The 21,543-nt window shown below is 48.5% G+C and overlaps 1 protein-coding gene across 2 annotated transcripts; it reads left to right on the forward strand.

Moving 5' to 3' along the window:
- Window positions 1-5,292: 5,292 nt before the first annotated feature.
- LOC119951998 (gastrula zinc finger protein XlCGF71.1-like) lies at window positions 5,293-21,490 on the forward strand. Of its 2 annotated transcripts, none has more exons than XM_038775453.1 (3): window positions 5,293-5,360; window positions 5,674-5,772; window positions 20,459-21,490. In XM_038775453.1, exon 3 carries the CDS (start codon window positions 20,568-20,570, stop codon window positions 21,387-21,389), a length of 822 nt encoding a protein of 273 aa, XP_038631381.1. In that variant the 5' UTR covers window positions 5,293-5,360; window positions 5,674-5,772; window positions 20,459-20,567; the 3' UTR covers window positions 21,390-21,490. The 2 variants fall into 2 exon arrangements, with proteins under 2 accessions (XP_038631381.1, XP_038631380.1); XM_038775452.1 differs by having other exon boundaries at window positions 5,297-5,399.
- The last annotated feature ends 53 nt before the right edge of the window (window positions 21,491-21,543 follow it).

Consider the following 21,543-nt stretch of genomic DNA (forward strand, 5'->3'; position numbering starts at 1 on the left):
ATGGGGGAGGGGGGATATGGGGGAATGGGGACAGGCCATGGGTGGCTCACTTGCTGGTGGGCCCCTGACCTCTGCATCGGCAACCTCCCGGTCCTCAGGTCCGCCTGCCAGTTCCAGGGCCGTTTCCTCATGAACAGTGAGTGGTCTCTCATAAGCTGGGCCCCCTCCAGTCCTCTCATGCTCTCTGTTGTGTGCGCGCTTCTCTTGTGGGGGGCAGGCGTGTGGGTGGCAGGGGTAAAGGGCAACAGTGTTAGACAGGTATATGAATGCACGCAGCGGTTGCACGTACCTTGGCAGAGGTGCACAGAACATTAGGGTTAGGGTTGGGTTAGGGTTGGTTGCACCTAGGGGTGTGCCGCACATCGGGGGGGAGGGGTGCGGGGGGGGGGGGGGGACTCACCCTGGCTGCCCTGACGAGGTCACTCACCTTCTTGTGGCACTGGGTGCCTGTCCTTGGCCACAGCGCTGACGGCCTCTGCCACCACCCTCCACAGGCACCGGCTCAGGCATGGTGCGACCCTGCGGCCATGTCCGGGGTATAGGGCCTCCCTCTTCTCCTCTACTGCATCCTGGAACCTCGGGGCTGCGCGGCGGGCGTCCACCTTAGCGGGTCTTCCGGGGGGTGGGGGGGGGGGGGGTTGGGGCCGCGTCTTTTGTGCACTGACATCGCGCGGCGTCAGTGATGCAGCACGTCCATGGCGGGTGACGCCGTCACGAATGGCGTCACGCCGCTGCTCGTCCATTCGGGCCCGGAGACTTTGCAACGTTTGGGGGGGCCCGACGCCCGAGTGATCCGTGCCGTTTACGCCGCCGGGTCCCTGCCATCGTGCCGGTTTTCAGAGAATCCAGCCCCTGGAGTCCAATTCACATCTCATGTGCCCAAGTATGTGTCTTATGGGGATATATATGTGTGGCTGATGCCTGGGATAAGGTGCTGCCCAATGAAGACAAAATGTGAAGACTGGAATATACTGCTTACAACATTAGGTCAGTTGTTATTCTTTTTAATCACACGAGTGGATGAGACCAGCAACCTCTGTCAAAAAAGTTACTGAGTACAGAACCGTTTTCTAACATTAAATCAGAAATCAATTACTTGGTCTTGAAATCTCTGGTCACTTACCTCCCAGCACCCTGGGCCTGAAGTTTATTCCAGGTGATTAACCTGTCGAAAACAAGAAGCAATGAGAAGGAAACAAGTTGCAAGTTACTTTCATACTGTGTGTCAGTGGGACAATTCACACATTTCTTGCTCCATGACACTAATAGAGAACAGAGAATTCTGCAGAACTTGACTCTGACTTGCAGACAACCAGCAGAACCTGTACATATCAATGCATTTTTTAAAAGTCATTAAAAGTAACCAGAAGGCTTTATGAATGTCCTGAAAACCAACTGGCTGATCAATTTTCAGTTAATTGTCAGGTCCGTGCACTTATTTGGCACAGCTCTGCTGAAAAACGTCCCAGATCTGAAATGAAAACTATGTTTCTTTCGCTCTACAGATGTAACAGACCTCTTTAAAATTCCAAAACATTCTATTTTTATTTCAGATTTATCAGTTCCGTGTTTCTCTCTTCCTTAGATGAGAATGTTGAACTCATTGTCAAAAGGATCAGAGATTCCAATCTGAGCTGGAAAATCATATTTTTAAAAGTTTATTCATCAGCTGAATGTAGTATTGAATTAATTTGATCAAAGAGCAAAGAACAAAGAAAAGTACAGCACAAGAACCGGCACTTTGGCCCTCCAAGCCCGTGCCGACCATGCTGCCCGACTAAACTAAAATCTTCTACACTTCCTGGGTCCGTATCCCTCTATTCCCATCCTATTCATGTATTTGTCAAGATGCCCCATAAATGTCACTATCGTCCCTGCTTCCACCACCTCCTCCAGCAGCGGGTTCCAGGCACCCACTACCCTCTGTGTAAAAATCTTGCCTCGTACATCTCCTCTAAACCTTGCTCCTCGCACCTTAAACCTATGCCCCCTATTATTTGACCCCTCTACCCAGGAGAAAAGCCTCTGACTATCCATTTTGTCTATGCACGTCATAAATTTGTAGACCTCGATCAGGTCGCCTCTCAACCTCCGTCGTTCCAGTGAGAACAAACCGAGTTTATTCAACCGTTCCTCATAGCTAATGCCCTCCATACCAGGCAACATCCTGGTAAATCTCTTCTGCACCCTCTCAAAAGCCTCCACATCCTTCTGGTAGTATGGCGACCAGAACTGAACACTATACTCCAAGTGTGGCTGCAACATGACTTGCCAATTCTTATACTCAATGCCCCGGCCAATGAAGGCAAACATGCCATATGCCTTCTTGACTACCTTCTTCACCTGTGTTGCCCCTTTCAGTGACCTGTGGACCTGTACACCGAGATCTCTCTGACTTTCAATACTCTTGAGGGTTCTACCATTCACTATATTCCCTACCTGCATTAGACCTTCCAAAATGCATTTCCTCACATTTGTCAGGATTAAACTCCATCTGCCATCTCTCTGCCCAAGTCTCCAAACAATCTAAATCCTGCTGTATCCTCTGACAGTCCTCATCGCCGTCCGCAATTCCACCAATCTTTGCGTCGTCTGCAAACCTACTGATCAGACCAGGTACATTTTCCTCCAAATCATTTATATATACTACGAACAGCAAAGGTCCCAGCACTGATCCCTGCGGAACACCACTCGTCACAGCCCTCCAATTAGAAAAGCACCCTTCCATTGCTACAGTCTGCCTTCTATGACCTACACAGTTCTGTATCCACCTTGCCAGCTCACCCCTGATCCCGTGTGACTTCACCTATTGTACCAGTTGACCATGAGGGACCTTGTCAAAGGCCTTACTGAAGTCCATATAGACAACATCCACTGCCCTACATGCATCAATCATCTTTGTGACCTCTTCAAAAAACTCTATCAAGTTAGTGAGACACGACCTCCCCTTCACAAAACCATGCTGCCTCTCACTAAGACGTCCATAGGGGCTGGTTTAGCTCACAAGGCTAAATTGCTGGCTTTGAAAGCAGACCAAGCAGGCCAGCAGCACAGTTCGATTCCCGTACCAGCCTCCCCAGACAGGCGCTGGAATGTGGCGACTAGGGGCTTTTCACAGTAACTTCATTGAAGCCTACTCGTGACAATAAGCGATTTTCATTTTCATTTTCATTTGCTTCCAAATGGGAGGAGATCCTGTCTCAAAGAATTCTCTCCAGTAATTTCCCTACCACTGACGTAAGGCTCACCGGCCTGTATTTCCCTTGATTATCCTGGCTAACCTTCTTAAACAAAGGAACAACATTGGCTATTCTCCAGTCCTCCAGGACATCACCTGAAGACAGTGAGGATCCAAAGATTTCTGTCAGGGCCTCAGCAATTTCCTCTCTAGCCTCCTTCAGTATTCTGGGGTAGATCCCATCAGGCCCTGGGCACTTATGTACCTTAATATTTTTCAAGACGCCCAACACCTCATCTGTTTGGATCTAAATGTGGCCCAGGCTATCTACACACCCTTCTCCAGACTCAATATCCACCAATTCCTTCTCTTTGGTGAATACTGATGCAAAGTATTCATTTAGTACCTTGCCCATTTCCTCTGGCTCTGCACATAGATTCCCTTGCCAGGAGACAGGTTTAGATAAAGGATCTGGACGGCGCAGGCTGGGAGGGCCGAAGGGCCTGTTCCTGTGCTATAATTTTCATTGTTCTTTGTTCTTTATTCACAGTGGGCCAACCCTTTCCCTGGCTACCCTCTTGCTTTTTATGTATGTGTAAAAAGCCTTGGGATTTTCCTTCACCCTATTTGCCAATTACTTTTCATGATCCCTTCTCGCCCTCCTGACTCCTTGCTTAAATTCCTTCCTACTTTCCTTATATTCCACACAGGCGTCATCTGTTCCCAGCCTTACAGCCCTTATAGCCTTATAGTCCTTATTTTTCTTTTTGATGTGGCGTACAATATCTCTCGTTATCCAAGGTTCCCGAAATTTGCCGTATTTATCCTTCTTCCACACAGGAACATGCTGGTCCTGAATTCCTTTCAACTGACATTTGAAAGCCTCCCGCATGTCAGATGTTGATTTACCCTCAAAAATCTGCCCCCAATCTAGGTTCTTCAGTTCCTGCCGAATAATGTTATAATTAACCTTCCCCCAATTTAGCACATTCACCCTTGGATCACTCTTATCCTTGTCCACCAGCACATTAAAACTTACTGAATTGTGGTCACTGTTCCTAAAATGCTCCTCTAGTTCCCTGGAAATTTCCCCTCCTGAAACCTCTACCACCTGGCCGAGCTCATTCCCCAATACCAAGTCCAGTACAGCCACTTCCCTAGTTGGAGTGTCTACATACTGATTTAAGAAGCCCTCCTAGATGCTCCTTACAAACTCTGCCCCGTCTAAGCCCTAGCACTAAGTGAGTCCCAGTCAATATTGGGGAAGTTGAAGTCTCCCATCACAACAACCCTGTTGTTTTTACTCGTTTCCAAAATCTGTCTACCTATCTGGTCCTCTATCTCCCGCTGGCTGTTGGGAGGCCTGTAGTAAACCCCCAACATTGTGACTGCACCCTTCTTATTCCTGATCTCTACCCATATAGCCTAGCTGCCCTCTGAGGTGTCCTCCCGTAGTACAGCTGTGATATTCTCCCTAACCAGTAGCGCAACACCACCAGCCCTTTTACATCCCCCTCTATCCCACCTGAAACATCTAAATCCTGGAACGTTTAGCTGCCAATCCTGTCCTTCCCTCAACAAGGTCTCTGTAATGGCAACAACATCATAGTTCCAAGTAGTTGATTAGTTGACACAACAACATACACATCTGTTGGAGAAGATTCAGGGATCCTTCCTGTGTGCTCTGGGATTTGCCCGGATTGGACATCAGTTAACAATCCGAATTTAAAGGCTCAAATAATTTAATCCCCAATAGGCTCGTTCTTACTGATAAGACGGAACATAAATGTTCGGTGTATGGAAAACAAATAACTTCTGCACCTCACGTGCTAAGACACCAGTGCATTCACATCGAAGTGTCCCTTTCCTGTTCTTCATTTCACCCAGGACAGGACTGTTGTAGATGCCCATGAGCTTTATTGTAACAATTGAATGAATAATTTTATATTTTGTCCCTGAGACTCTCATCATCGTCAGAACACTAAAAAAATTATGGCTACGACAATGTTGGCTTCCAATGAGAGCACTCTCACCCAGCATTCATAGCGGACCAGAATGTGCCCTATCCAAACAGCAAGTGATCCTTCGGGTACACATGTCGGTGTGTGAATCGAGCATGCGCCTTGCGGTCTTTTCCCTGGACATGCGCAGTGCTGGTCTGTACCGGAGCCGCGGAGAGCGGGTGAGAAAATGGCGACTGTACCAGAATAACGGTTTGTGGGTGAGTGGGCTGTGGGAATGCAGTCAGCGTAGTAAACAAGGAGGCTTCATAAAGACTCGGTGCAGGCCGCAGACCCTGAATCAGAAACTTCCAGCCCCGCGATTGCAGCGAGCAGTCCAGCAATGCCTGGAATATTCCCTCTGCTCGGCCCGGGAGAGCGGTTGTGGAGCAGGACGCATGCGCAACAATCCTTTTGCCGGCAGCAGAAGGAGACAATGTTGTTATTTACTATCCTGGACTGACTGGTGGAATTTTTATAAACTCCTTTTTGCAGGATATGAGGATTTGCGAACAGAAAACTCAAACCAAACATCACATCAAAAGCTGGCAGTGACTCAATTTATCAGGACCCAGATATTCTCAGCCTCTGAATGTAAGTATTGAGTTCCTGGTCATTACATCTTAACAGTGTAAAATTTCTTCTTCACATCATCCATCTGTCATCCAAGGTCTAAATCTGTGTCTATAATCCTTCTAAAATTAGTTTATGGAAAGAGCCTTTCCTTACCTGCCTTATTTATATCTATCATAAACTTGTACGTCTTTCAAATCTCCCATCAATCTCCTTTGCTCCAAGGAGAACAAGCCTATATCCTCCAATCTAATCTGACAATTAAAATCCCTCATTCCTTGAATCATTCTGATAAATCGCTGCACTCTCTCAGGACCCTTCCATCCTCCACAACGTGTGGTGATCACAGGTTTGCACTGGCCCAGATGTTTTGTGTCTGTGACATCATCACACACTGACAATTGCATGGTGACATCAGCCCGCTCCCCAAGGGAAAGACATATTTGACCTTATCCTCACCAGGCTGTTTAGCACACTGGGCTAAATCGTTGGCTTTGAAAGCAGACCAGCAGCACGGTTCAATTCCCGTAACAGCCTCCCCGAACAGACACCGGAATGTGGCGACTAGGGTCTTTTCACAGTAACTTCATTGAAGCCTATTCGTGACAATAAGCGATTTTCATTTCATTTCAGTCTGCCTTCTGCAGATACATCTGTCCATGGTGGAATCAGTAGAAGTTCCCTACTGATGGAATTTCTCCTTAATAAAAGCCATCAACTGCTCTATCTGCGGCTTTCCACCTTGTAGCAGTCCTTCCCCTGCAGCCATCCTTGAACTGGCTGCTGCTGCACCACGGGTCTCCTCCAACTCTTTAGCTTGGTCTCTCACCGTCTTCTGCTGGGTTTGGTAACCGGCAGGCATACCACTCCCAAGGGAAACTACTCCTCCGACCTTCACCTACACCTTTTCATCAAAATTCCACATAGTATCGGGTAAAAAGAGCTCTTTTCTGTGCCTTCAAGCAGGAGCTGCCCTGTGTGCAACCACTCATGGCTGCCACCGGAAGTCAGAATTGGTTGAAGTGACCACCCCACAGTCCTTGTGGAGACAAAGTCCCATCTTCACATTGGGGATACCCTCCATTGTGTTGTGTGCCACTAACACTGAGCTAAATGGGATAGACTTCAAACACATCCAGCAACTCAAGACTTCGCATCCATGAGGCGCTGTGGGCCATCAGCAGAAGTAGAATTAAATAACTCATTGTTGGACGAGGCTCCATAAGTAGTACAAATCCTCAATGATGGAGGAGCCCAGCACAAATGTGCAAAAGACAAGCCTGAGGCATTTGCAACAATCTTCAGCCAGAAGTGCCAAGTGGATGATCCATCTCGGTCTCTTTCGGAGGTCCCAGCATTACAGATGTCAGTATTCAGCCAATCTGATTCACTCCACATGATGTCAAGAAACGGCTGAAGGCACTGAATACTCCAAAGGCTATGGGCTCTGACAATATTCCGGCGATATACTGAAGATTTGTGCTCCAGAACTTGCATACCCTTAGCCAAGTGGATCCAGTACAACACTGACATCTACCCGGCAATGTGGAAAATTGCCCAGGTGTGTGTCCTGTACACAAGAAACAGGACAAATGCAACCCTGCCAATTACTGCCCTATCAGTCTAATCTCCACCATCAACAAAGTCATGGAACGAGTGGCCCAACAGTGCTATCAAACAGCACTGCAATAACCTGCTCATTGAGGCTCAGTTTATATTCTACCAGGGTCATTCAGCACCTGACCTCATACAGCCTTGGTTCAGTCATGGACAAAAGAGCTGAATGCCAGAGGTGAGGTGTGAGTGACTGCCCTTGACATCAATACAGAATTTGACCTAGTATGGCATCCAGGAGCCCAGCAAAATTGAAGTCAATGGGAATAGGGCAGGAAACTCTCCACTGTTTGGAGTCATTCCTGACACACAGAAAGATGGTTGTGGTGGTTGGAGGTCAATCATCTCAGCTCCAGGATACACTGCTGGAGTTCCTCAGGGTAGTGTCCTCGGGGCCCAACATTCTCAGCTGTTTCATCAATGACCTCGCTTCCATCATAAGGTCAGAAGTGGGGATGTTTGCAGATGTCTGCACAAAGTTCAGCACCATTTGTGACTCCTCAGACAATGAAGCAATCCATGTCCAACTACAATAAGATCTGAACAATGTTCAGGCTTGGGCTCACAAGTGGCAAGTTACTTTCGTGCCACACAAGTACCAGGCAATGACCATCTCCTAGAAGAGAGGATCTAACCATCATCCGTTGATAGTCAATTACATTATCATCACTGAATCGCCCACAAACAACATCCTGGGGGTTACCATTGATCAGAAACAGAACTGGACTAGCCACATTAATACTGTGGCTACCAAAGCAGGTCAAAATCTAGGGATCCTACGGCGAGTAGCTTACCTCCTGAACACCCCCTTCTCTTCCACCCCCACTCCCAAAAAAAACCTGTCCACCATCTACAAGGCACAAGTCAGGAGTACAATGGAATATTCTCCGCCTGGATGAGTGCAGCTCAACAACACTCAAAAATCTCGACAACGTCCAGGACAAAGTAGCCAGCTTGATTGCTCCTCCTTCCACAAACATTCAATCCCTTCACCACCAACGAACAGTAGCAGCCATGTGTGCCATCTACTCAGAGAGTAGTAGGGGTGTGGAACGCACTGCCTGCAACAGTAGTAGACTCGCCAACTTTAAGGGCAATTAAGTGGTCACTGGATAGACATATGGATGAAAATGGAATAGTGTAGGTCAGATGGTTTCACAGGTCGGCGCAACATCGAGGGCCGAAGGGCCCGTACTGCGCTGTAGTGTTCTATGTTCTATGTTCTAAGATGCACTGCAGGAACCCACCCAAGTTTCCTGAGACAGTATTTTCTAAACCCACATCCACTACCGTCTAAGGACAAGAGCAGCAGATACCTGGGAACCCCACCACCTGGAGGTTCCCCTCCAAGTCACTCAGCAGCCTGACTTGATATTGCGTGCTTCACAGTCTCTGGATCAAAATCCTGGAATGCCCACCCTAACAGCACAGTGGGTGTACCTGCACCTCAAGGACTGCAGCGGTTTAAGAAGGCAACCCACCACCACCTTCTGAAGGGCAACTAGGGATTGGCAATATATGCTGGCCTAACCAGCAACGCCCACATCCCGGAAATGAATAATAAATAAGGAAAATATGGGCACTCAAAAATAAACCGTAGTAGTCAATCTACTCTTGCCACTTTTAAACTAGTGCTGGTCTAAACAGCAATGCCCATATCCCGTAAATTAATTAAAAATAAATATATTTCCTCAACTGGGAGGTTTTTCTGACTCCAGTGCTTTAAAAAAATATATATTGTTATTCAAGGCATTTTAGGGCGGCAGGTGGCGCTGTGGTTAGCACTGCAGCCTGCGACGCTGAGGACCCGGGTTTGAATCCCGGCCCAGGTCACTGTTTGTGTGGAGTTTGCACATTCTTCCCGTGTCTGTGTGGGTTTCACCCCCACAACCCAAAGATGTGTAGGTTAGGTGGGTTGGTCACGCTAAATTGCCCCTTCATTGAAAAAAATATAATTGGGTACTCTAAATTTATTTTAAAATTTTCAAGGCTTTTTACATCTATACTTGAAAATATCAGACCAAAACATCAACATGAACAGAAAGCACAAGCCCCCAACCTCCCCTGCCACCTTAATTTTCCCCCCTTATTCCTTCTCTCCCCCTGCCCGCCCCGCTAACTCCTCAATGCACCTTGAGGAAACCAATGAACGGCTTCCACCTCCAGGTGAACCCCTTCTCAGGGTTGTCTGACCCCCGTAAAGCAAACCTGACCTTCTCCAACCACTGGAATTCTGCCAGGTCACTCATCCACACCCCTGCCTTTGCTGGCTCGGAGTTCCGCCAACACAAGCTATCAGGGAGGCAAAGACCAATATATTGGCCTCTCTCCTCACCTGGACTCCCGAGTCTTCCGGCAAATCGAATATCGCCACCTCCAGACCCGGCACTACACCCAGAACTTCAAACATAACATCCAAGACCCCCTGCCAGAACCCCCTCAGCTTTGGACACGCCCAAAACATGTGGACGTGTTTCGTGCCCCCCCCCCCCCCCCACACACACACACACACACACTGCCCACACCTATCCTCCACCCTTGTAAAGACCCAGCTCATCCTCGCAACTGTCATGTGGGCTCGATACACCACCCTAGAGTGGATGAACCTTAACCTCGCACACGACGAGGATGTGTTCAAAGTCCGCAAGGCGCCTTGTGTAGAAAACCCGACTCCGAGTAAGACTCAACCAACAAAATACAGGCTAACATCAACAGTTTATTTATTTTACTTGCAACAAAGGGAGACTGTGCCTAAACAAGGGTTAGGGCGAGAATCCAAAGTAAGCTGCTCTCCTCCATATTTATACACTGGAGTAAACCACATGACTTTGAAACTTGCCGCCTAAAAAAAAGAACCTTACTCAGCTTAAAATCCTAATAGACCTTAATTAGCTTCAAACTGTGAGTCCTGACAAAGCCAGGATGCACTCTAGCTGTATGGATAATGTATCAATACATGCCTATGTGTGTGTGACAATGTGTGGAAACAGATAAATACAGATAAGGAGGTGACACTACAATACACAGGAAAGAGGACCTTCCAACTATTCCTGCCTCTCAGCAGTATTTTCAATACACCACAATTATGGCCAAGTATCCCATCATGCCTTGGTTATAGTTCGCCAGAAATCTACATCTCTACACTTTCCACGTCCCAGCCCGCACCTGCCTGCCCAACTCCTCCCATTTGCCCTTAATCTCCTCCACCAGAGTGTCCCTTCCATCAATTTCCTGTCGATGTCCGACACGTTCCCCTCCCCAATATTATCGTCCGACAAGAACTTGTCCTGCAACACCGGAGGCCGCAGCCCTGGGAAGGACGTACCTCTCTCCTCACGCAATCTGTCACTTGCAGGTACCTAAAACAATTCCCTATCGGCAACTTATACGTCTCCTCCAACTCCAGTCCCGCAAACCTACCTCCCACAAACAAGTCGCGAAAGTACTCTATCCCCACCTGCTGCCGCCCCCTGAACATCGCATCCAGCCCCGCCTGCACAAATCTTTGGTTGTTACATAATCAGCGCCCACAACGACATGCTTGCAGCTCGAAGTTCTGCCTACACTGGCTCCACACCCATAATGCCGAAACCACCACTGGAGTAGTGGTCTGGAGTACCAGACTGGTGAAAATGTAAGGGCAACAAAATCAGTGCCCTCAAATTAGGGCAGCACAGAGTATTGGGGCCTCACGGTAGCATGGTGGTTAGCATCAATGCTTCACAGCTCCAGGGTCCCAGGTTCGATTCCCGGCTGGGTCACTGTCTGTGTGGAGTCTGCACGTCCTCCCCCTGTGTGCGTGGGTTTCCTCCGGGTGCTCCGGTTTCCTCCCACAGTCCAAAGATGTGCGGGTTAGGTGGATTGGCCATGCTAAATTGCCCGTAGTGTAAGGTTAATGGGGGGATTGTTGGGTTACGGGTATACGGGTTACGTGGGTTTAAGTAGGGTGATCATTGCTCGGCACAACATCGAGGGCCGAAGGGCCTGTTCTGTGCTGTACTGTTCTATAATCTACAGTGAGTAGCAATGTTGCTTCACAGCTTCAGGGTCCCAGGTTCGATTCCCGGCTTGGGTCATCATCTGTATGGAGTCAGCACGTTCTCCCCGTGTCTGCGTGGATTTACTCCGGCGCTCCGGTTTCCACCCACAAGTCCCGAAAGACGTGATGTTTAAGGAGGGAAGCAAGGATAATCCTGGGTACTACAGGCTGGTGAGCCTTACGTCAGTGATAGGGAAATTACTGGAGAGAATTCTTTCAGACAGGATCTACTCCCATTTGGAAGCAAAGGGACGTATTAGCGAGAGGCAGCATGGTTTTTTGAAGGGGAGGTCGTGTCTCACTAACTTGATAGAGTTTTTTGAAGAGGTCACAAAGATGATTGATGCATGTAGGGCAGTGGATGTTGTCTATATGGACTTCAGTAAGGCCTTTGACAAGGTCCCTCATGGTAGAGTGGTACAAAAGGTGAAGTCACATGGAATCAGGGGTGAGCTGGCAAAATGGATACAGAACTGGCTAGTCATAGAAGGCAGAGAGTAGTAATGGAAGGGTGCTTTTCTGATTGGAGGGCTGTGACTAGTGGTGTTCCACAGGGATCATTGCTGGGACCTTTGTTGTTCGTACTGTATATAAATGATTTGGAGAAAAATGTAACTGGTCTGATTAGTAAGTTGGCAGATGACACAAAGGTTGGTGGAATTGCGGATAGCGATGAGGACTCAGAGGATACAACAGGATTTAGATCGTTTGGAGACTTGGGCGGAGAGATGGCAGATGGAGTTTAATCTGGACAAATGTGAGGTAATGCATTTTGGAAGGTCTAATGCAGGTAGGGAATATACACTGAATGGTCGAACCCTCAAAGAGTATTGACAGTCAGAGAGATCTAGGTGTACAGGTCCACAGGTCACTGAAAGGGGCAACACAAGTGGAGAAGGTAGTTTTCATAGAATTTACAGTGCAGAAGGAGGCCATTCGTCCCATCGAGTCTGCACCAGCTCTTAGAAAGAGCACCCCACCCAAGGTCAACACCTCCACCCTATCCCCATAACCCAGTAACCCCACCCAACACTAAGGGCAATTTTCGACACTAAGGGCAATTTATCATGGCCAATCCACCTAACCTGCACATCTTTGGACTGTGGGAGGAAACCGGAGCACCCGGAGGAAACCCAGGCACACACGGGGAGGATGTGCAGACTCCACACAGACAGTGACCCAAGCCGGAATCGAACCTGGGACCCTAGAACTGTGAAGCAATTGTGCTATCCACAATGCCACCGTGCTGCCCTAAGAAGTCAAGTCAAGTAGGCATATGGCATGCTTGCCTTCATTGGCTGGGCATTGAGTATAAGAATTGGCAAGTCATGTTGCAGCTGTATAGAACCTTAGTTAGGCCGCACTTGAAGTATAGTGTTCAGTTCTGGTTGCCACACTACCAGAAGGATGTGGAGGCTTTAGAGAGGGTGAAAAAGAGATTTACCAGGATGTTGCCTGGTATGGAGGGCATTAGCTATGAGGAGCAGTTGAATAAACTCGGTTTGTTCTCACTGAAACGATGGATTGAGGGGCGACCTGATAGAGGTCTACAAAATTATGAGGGGCATAGACAAGTGGATAGTCAGAGGCTTTTTCCCAGGGTAGAGGGGTCAATTACCAGGGGGCATAGTTTTAAGGTGCGAGGGGCAAGGTTTAGAGGAGATGTACGAGGCAAGTATTTTTTACAGAGTGGGTAGTGGGTGCCTGGAACTCTCTGCCGAAGGAGGTGTTGGAAGCAGAGACGATAGTGACATTTAAGGGGCATCTTGACAAATACATGAATAGGATGGGAATAGAGGGATACGGACCCAGGAAGTGTAGAAGATTTTAGTTTAGACGGGCAGCATGGTCAGCACAGGCTTGGAGGGCCGAAGGGCCTGTTCCTGTGCTGTACTTTTCTTTGTTCTTGTTCTTTGTTTGACATGCCTGCCCGAAGTACCCTAAGCACTTCCTGTTCGTTCAAACGCTCACCATTGGCGCCCTGTACAGCAGCTGAATCCAATCCAGAACCCCTGACCAAACCCAAACCAAACAAACAACTCCAATAAATACACGCACTCCACCCAATCAAAGGCTTCTGGCGTCCATTGCCACTACTTCCTTTACCTGCATCCACTTCAAGGGCATCATAATAACATTAAGTAGCTTGCACACATACACCGACGACTGCCTTTCCTTCATAAATCCTGTCTGGTTCGCCCCTATCACCCTGGCACAAATCTCCTATTTATGATGCCAGCACCTTTGGCAACGGCTTTGCTTCAACATTAAGCAGTGATTTCAGGGGGTATAACCCTCACTCCTCCGGGTCCTTATATTTCTTCAAAATCAGGGAGATGGAAGAATGCGACAATGTGGGGGAGACTCCCCCCAACCTCTTGCCTCATTGTACATCCTTACTAAACTCCACACCAAACTTCTCATAAAACTCCACTGGGAATCCGTCCTGCCCCAGAGCCTTCCCTGCCTGTGTCGCACTCCAGCAGTCCAACACCTCCCTCAGCCCAAACAGGGACCCCCCCCCCCCCTTCCCCCAGTCCCTGCACCCTCTCCTCCTCCACTCTGAGGAACTCCAACCCATTCAGGATCTCTCATCCCCTCCTCCCCAGGCAGAGGCTCCGCCTTGTACAGGCTCCCGTAGAAGGCCTCAAATCACCCCCTGTGGGTCCGTCACCACCATACGCTTCTCATCCCTTACTCTACCGATCGCCCTCGTGGTTGGCTGCTTCCTCAGCTGGTGGGCCAGCATCCTACTTTCCTTATCCCCCACTCGTACACTGCCCCTTAGGCCCTCCGCAACTGCCCCACCGCCTTCCCTGTGGACAGTAACCCATCTGGAGCCTCTGCCTCTCCTTTAACAACCTCTTCTCTGGTGCCACCAAGTACCTCCAATCCACTCTCATCTACCAGCCTTGCCCTCTCCTCTCGTTCCACACTCTCCCTATGCGCCCGGATCAAAATAAATTCAGCCCTATCTACTGCCTGAAGTGCCTCCCCCAACGTGGCAGCCGTGACCACCCACGCGTCATTCAGCTCCACAAAGCCCTGAAAGGCGGCCCTCACGCGCTCTCACATCCCATCATCCGCCAACAGCCCCACATCGAACCTCCACTGTGGCTGTTGGGCCTCCCCTGAACAACCAGCAAATAATAATATTCTTTATTATCATAAGTAGGCCTACATTAACACTGCAATGCAGTTACTGTGAAAATCCCCTAGTCACCAGACTACGGCGTCTGTTTGTGTACACAGAGGGAGAATTCAGAATGTCCAATTCACCTGACATCCACCCAGTGCGGTGCATGGTTGGAAACCACAATCACTGACTACTTCGAGTTGGCCACCCCCCGCCTTATCCATCACGGTGTACGTGTGAGAAGTACAAGAACTCCTTTGCCCTCGGCTCCCAAACCTCCACTGGTCCACGCCACCCCCCCGCCTCCCGCCATGCAATCCATGAACCCCCTCAACTCCCTAGCCACCACCGACACCCTCGATGACTTAGGACTCAACCGGTCCAATCTTGGATCGAGAACAGTATAGAAATTATCCCCATAATCAGCCTATTCGTGTCCATGTCTGGAATCCTCACTAACACCCGCCTCATAAAGTCCACCTGATCCCAATTCAGGGCATAAACATTCACCAGTACTGCCAGCATCCCCTCCAATTTCCCACTGACAATCACATATCTACCCCCAGATCGGCCACAATATCCCCCACCTCAAACTCCACCCTCTTATTAACCAACACCGCCACCCCCCCCCCCCCCCCCCCCCCCCGCCCGTCTTCATGTCTAACCCTGAGTGGAACATCTGCCCCACCCTTCCTCAACCTCTCCAATTCCCCCAAGGTCAGTTGAGTCTCCTGCAAAAACCCAACGTCCGCCTTCAAACTCCTCAAGAACGCGAAAACACACGACCGCTGAATGGTTCCATTCAACCCTTGCATGTTCCACATGACCAGCCTGGTCGGAAGTTCCTCCCCCCCCCCCCCCCCCCCCCCCCCCCCCACCTCCCTCACCCCGCCTTCCTTGCCAATCAGCCATACTCTTTTTAAGCCAGCCCCTGGGCGGCATCACATGTCCGCCGCCATCTCTTCCTTCCAACTGGGCTACACCAACCACACCCACAACACCCTCCCTCTTGCACAGACCCAAACAAAGAACCAACCCATTCCCCGTCCCTCACACCTTCCTCCTGACAACCCCCCACTTCACCCTCATTAACTATCCCACCCAGCTAGGATGGTCGCTAACCCTAACTCTTCCCTGACCACTCACAATCCACCCCTCTCCCCCCAACCCTCCCAACAAAGAAAGAAAAACAAAAGGCACACTCACCATTTCCACTCCCCCATTGTAACATGCCCAATCCACCCACCCAATATGCCTCACTATTTACACAGAACTCCTCTGCAAGTTCAATGTTCTCACACTTCTCCCAGGCCATGGTCTCTCATAAAGTCAAAGTAAAATTCTTGCTTTTAATGCATCACCCACAAGATGCAGGTTACAAAACCCTGAACATCATCCCCTTTTTGTAGAGGGTGGCCTTTATCCGATTATACTTGGCCTTCTCCTTGCCCAGCTCCGTTCCCAGGTCTTGATAAATCCACAGCTCACTCCGCTCCCAGGCGCACTTCTTGGTCTGCCTCACCTACCTCAAGATCTTCTCTTCATTCAGGAACCAATACAGCCCCCACCACCATTGCCCTCAGTGGCTTCCCCACTTACAGCCTCATCCACAGTACCCTGTGCACCAGACCCACCTCAATGGGCCTGTCGAAGGCTCCCTCCCCCATCAGCCCCGTCCCCCATTTTGGGGACCGGTTAAGCTCAGTTGGCCAGACAACTGGTTCGTGATGCAGAGAGAGGTCCACAGCGCGGGTTCAATACCTGTACCAGCTGAGTTTATTCATGAAGGACTAAGATGTGGTGATCCTCAGGTTAAATCACCACCAGTCATCTCTCCCCCTCAAAGGGGTAAACATGGCGACTTTTCTTCTACTTTATTTTAACTGGAACAAAGAACAAAGAAAATTACAGCACAGGAACAGGCCCTTCGGCCCTCCTAGCCTGCGCCGATCCAGATCCTTTATCTAAACCTGTCGCTTATTTTCCAAGGACCTACTTCCCTCTGTTCCCCGCCCGTTCATATATCTGTCTAGATGCATCTTAAATGATGCTATCGTGCCCGCCTCTACCACCTCTGCTGGCAAAGCATTCCAGGCACCCACCACCCTCTACGTAAAAAACTTCCCACGCACATCTCCCTTAAACTTTCCCCCTCTCACCTTGAAATCGTGACCCCTTGTAATTGACACCCCCACTCTTGGAAAAAGCTTGTTGCTATCCACCCTGTCCATACCTCTCATAATTTTGTAGACCTCAATCAGGTCCCCCCTCAACCTCCGTCTTTCCAATGAAAACAATCCTAATCCACTCAACCTTTCTTCATAGCTAGCACCCTCCATACCAGGCAACATCCTGGTGAACCTCCTCTGCACTCTCTCTAAAGCATCCACATCCTTCTGGTAATGTGGCGACCAGAACTGCATGCAGTATTCCAAATGTGGCCTAACCAAAGTCCGATACAACTGTAACATGACCTGCCGACTCTTGTACTCAATATCCCGTCCGATGAAGGCAAGCATGCTGTATGCCTTCTTGACCACTCTATCGACCTGCGTTGCCACCTTCAGGGTACAATGGACCTGAACTCCCAGATCTCTCTTTACATCAATTTTCCCCAGGACTCTTCCATTGACCATATAGTCCGCTCTTGAATTAGATCTTCCAAAATGCATCACCTCGCATTTGCCTGGATTGAACTCCATCTGCCATTTCTCTGCCCAACTCTCCAATCTATCTATATTTTGCTATCACTTCCACTGACTGTCTAAATGAGGTTCCCACCACTGTCCATCCCCTGACCATTTGCAGCTGAATAATCAGTTTTATCTTCCCACGGTATCTTCCACAGTTGGGAATTGTTTTCCCTGCTCTATAGTCCATTTCTCTTCTCCTTCTGCATTTGCATTCAGCATCAAGTTCTGCACCATTGTTCTTCTCTGTAATTCATTCAGAATAATGTGAAACGGTGACTTTCTTTCTCTCTCCATAGTCACAAACATATCTTGTCAATGCCCAGTTTCCTGTGGCGGAGATGATGTTTGACCTTATTGAACCACAGCAGTCTGTGTAGTGAAGTTGCTCCCACAGTGCTGTTAGGTAAAGAGTTACAGATTATTCACCCAGCGATGGCGAAGGAACAATGATGTATGTCCAAATCAACAACAATATGTATTTATATAGCACCTTTTGTGTAATAGCACATTCCAAGTTTTTTTTTAATTTAAAAAAAATTGTTTTTATTGGGTTTTCACATTTTAAGTTGCACACTTAAATTTGTAAGTTGCATGTCACAAGTTGCCTGTTGCGTACCCGTGCAAAAAAAGGGAGAAATTAAAGTTACAAGAACAAGACGACAAAAGACCGAGACAAACAGAAATCAACACATATATTTTCAGACAATTGTCTCCCCTTCCGCTCTGGCCGCGCTCCTTCTTTAGCCGATCTGTCTCTGTTACAATCCCCAGTTTGGCCCAATCGCATATTTACCGTGTGTCTTTACCATTTACTTGGTTTTCAGCGTGCCCTGCGGTTCTCTCCCTTGACTCTTTTGCCTACTTTTGCGCCCCCCCCCCCCCCATCTCCTTCTGCACTTTTTCCTGTGGCTTGTTTGCAACCTGACACCATATCGCCCCAACCCCCCAACACCCCCACTCTACTGGTTGCTGGCTACAAAAGATCTTGGAACAAGTTGGTGAACAGCTTCCATGTCCTGTGCAAACCGTCATCTGACCCCTGGATGGCAAATTTTATTTTCTCCAGCCTTAGAAATTCGGCCAGTTCGGATAGCCAGTCTACCGCTTTGGGTGGTGCTGCCAATTGCCAGCAGAGCAGGATTCTCCAGCGGGCGATTAGGGAGGCCCCTGCCCCACAAAAAGTTCTGGCTGCTCTGATACTCTGAAGATTGCCACATTTGGGCATGGCTTCACCCTCACCCCCACAACCTTTGGCCATTGCCTCAAAGAAGGTCATCCAGAACCTGACAAATCTGGGACAGGCCCAGAACATGTGGGTGTGGTTGGCCGGGCCTTCCTGGCACCGTTGGCATTCATCCTCCACCTCTGGAAAGAACCGGGTCATTCGGATACTGGTTAGGTGAGCTCTGTGCACCACTTTTAGCTGCGTTAGGCTCAGTCCTACACACGTGGAGATGGAGTTTCGCTCTGCATTTCACAGGATTTTTATAAAGTAATATTTTACAGTGAGCCACACGAAGAGATATCCGTGCAGATTTTAAAATGTTTCGTCAAAGAGGTGGTTTTACGGAATATTTTAAAAGGGGGAAAGTGCGGTGGAGAGGTTTCAGTAGGAATTTCAGAGCTTGGAATCTTGGAAACTGACAGAATGACCACCAGTGATGGAGCGATTTAAAATATGAAATGCTAAGGAGGCTGGAATTAGAGAAGCACAGATAGGTCAGAGGGTTGTGAGGTTGGAGGAGATTACAGAGATAGGGAGAGGAGGAACCATGAAGGGATTTGGGGAAAAAAAGGTTGAGAAACGTAAACCTTTGTTGCATCTTAACTCCGAGCCTTTGTAGGCCAGTGAGCACAGGGGTAATGGGTGATCAAGACTTGGTGTGAGTAAATACCTGGGCAGCAGAGTTTTGGATAGCCTCAGAGGTTGAATGTGGGAGGCCGGCCTGGAGTGCGTTAGGATAGTTAAGTCTAAATGTAACAAAGGATTACAAGTTTTAGCAGCAGATGAGCTGAGACTGGGGTGGAGTCGGCCGATGTTATTGAGGTGGAAATAGCTGGTCCTGGTGATGTGGATATGTGGTTGGAAACTCATCCTGGGGTCAAATATTTCACCCTGGTTGTGAATAGTCTGGTTCAGTCTCAGACAGTTTTCAGGGTGGGGAATGGAGTCAGTGTCTCGGGAGTGGAGTTTGTAGCGGGGAATGAAGTCAATGGCTTCAGCCTTCCCAATATTAAATGGAAGAAATTTCTGATTGTCCATTACCAGATGTCAGACAAGTCAGAATGGTGTGTGACTTGGGAGTGAAACTTGGGATGATGGTGTTAACATACACCTGCCATCCTGACCCTTCCTTATAGTGGAGGTTGAGGTGGCAGCACGGTAGCATTGTAGATAGCACAATCGCTTCACAGCTCCAGGGTCCCAGGTTCGATTCCGGCTTGGGTCACTGTCTGTGCGGAGTCTGCACATCCTCCCTGTGTGTACGTGGGTTTCCTCCAGGTGCTCCGGTTTCCTCCCACAGTCCAAAGATGTGCAGGTTAGGTGGATTGGCCATGATAAATTGCCCTTAGTGTCCAAAATTGCCCTTAGTGTTGGGTGGGGTGACTGGATTATGGGGATAGGGTGGAGGTGTTAACCTTGGGTAGGGTGCTCTTTCCAGGAGCCGGTGCAGACTCGATGGGCTGAATGGTCTCCTTCTGCACTGTAAATTCTATGTGTGGGAGATTCTGCCCAAGTTCTGGTTTAGCTTAAAGTCTGCAAAATTTCTTTCTTCCCTGTCTCACCGACTCTTCTGTCTTTTCTTTCTCATCACACAGAGTTCTCTAACCCAGCAGGTTGGGGATACTCCATCAATTAATATGTTACAGGCTGGGATGGAGAGATTTCTGATCTCTCGGGAAGTCGAGGAATATGGGTAGCGCTGGAAAGTGGAAGGCCAAGATCAGCAACAGTGGTATTGAATGACAGAGCAGACTCTGTTTGGTCTTCTCCTGATGTTGCTGTAGAGGACAAAGTCTTGTGTAAACCTCAGCTAGGTGACGGGTTCCATTCCCTGAGGGACATTGGTGACACAGTTGGGTTTTTACAACAATCCAGCAGCTTTCATGGTCACTTTCTCCTTGTGCCGGCCCACAAATTAACAGATTCATTCAGCTCAATTACCTTTGTGTTTTTATGGATTCTCTCACTCCATTTTTTTCTGTTTTAAATCAATTTCACAGGGGATTAGATGGGGAGGATTTGCAGTCGGGAAACTGAAACCAAACATTGCATCAGGATTTGACAGAGTCGCCCAAATTATCATAATCTGAATATCATCAGAATTTGAACATGGAAGGAAAAAGCACCATTCACAATGTGGAGAAACTGTATACGTGTGGTGTGTGTGGACAGGGATTCAGCCAATCATCTCACTTACCAGAACATAAATGCAGCCACAACGGGGAGAAACCGTGGGAATGTGAGGATTGTGGGAAGGGATTCAATTACCCATCAGAGCTGGAAACTCATCGACGCAGTCACACTGGGGAGAGACCGTTTACCTGCTCCGCGTGTCAGAAGGGATTCATTGATTCCACCCAACTGCTGACCCACCAGCGAGTTCACACTCATGAGAGACCTTTTAAATGTCCAGTCTGCAGGAAGTGCTTTAAAAGTTCCGGGAACCTGGTAACCCATCAACGTGTTCACACTGACGAGAGACCGTTCAGTTGCTCTCACTGTGGGTCGGGGTTCAAGACATCATCTGATCTCACTGTACACCAGAGAATTCACACTGAGGAGAGACCGTTCACCTGCTCCCAGTGTGGGAGGGGATTCACTCAGTCATCCAACCTCCTGACACACCAGCGAGTTCACACTGATGATAGACCTTTTAAATGCCCAGACTGTGGGAAGTGCTATAAAAGTTCTGGGAACCTGATGTCCCATCAACGTGTTCACACTGATGAGAAACCATTCAGATGCTCTTACTGCAGGACTGGGTTCAAGACATCATCTGAACTCATTGTGCACCAGCGAAGTCACACTGGGGAGAGGCCATTTATCTGCTCCCAGTGTGGGAAGGGATTCACCCAGTCATCCTCCCTGATGAGACACCAGCAAGTTCACAAGAAACTGCAGAACTCTGCTATTAATCACATCCTGGGCTGAATCATGTTCATTGGAGTCTGTTTCTGCTGATGTTAATAAACTCCGGCTCGATAAATGGCTTATATTCTGCAGAAAAATCAAATAAATCAGGTTTGTGCTAATTGCTGTGTATCGATCTTTTTAATATCTCTAACACAAGTTGCTCCTTTTGAAG

Source organism: Scyliorhinus canicula, chromosome 17 (assembly GCF_902713615.1).
Source record: "Scyliorhinus canicula chromosome 17, sScyCan1.1, whole genome shotgun sequence".
Taxonomy (NCBI): Eukaryota; Metazoa; Chordata; class Chondrichthyes; order Carcharhiniformes; family Scyliorhinidae; genus Scyliorhinus; species Scyliorhinus canicula.

What these genes read in the sequence shown, in the direction of transcription:
- LOC119951998 (XM_038775453.1), top strand. Translation starts at nt 20,568, where the DNA reads ATGGAAGGAAAAAGCACCATTCACAATGTGGAGAAACTGTATACGTGT.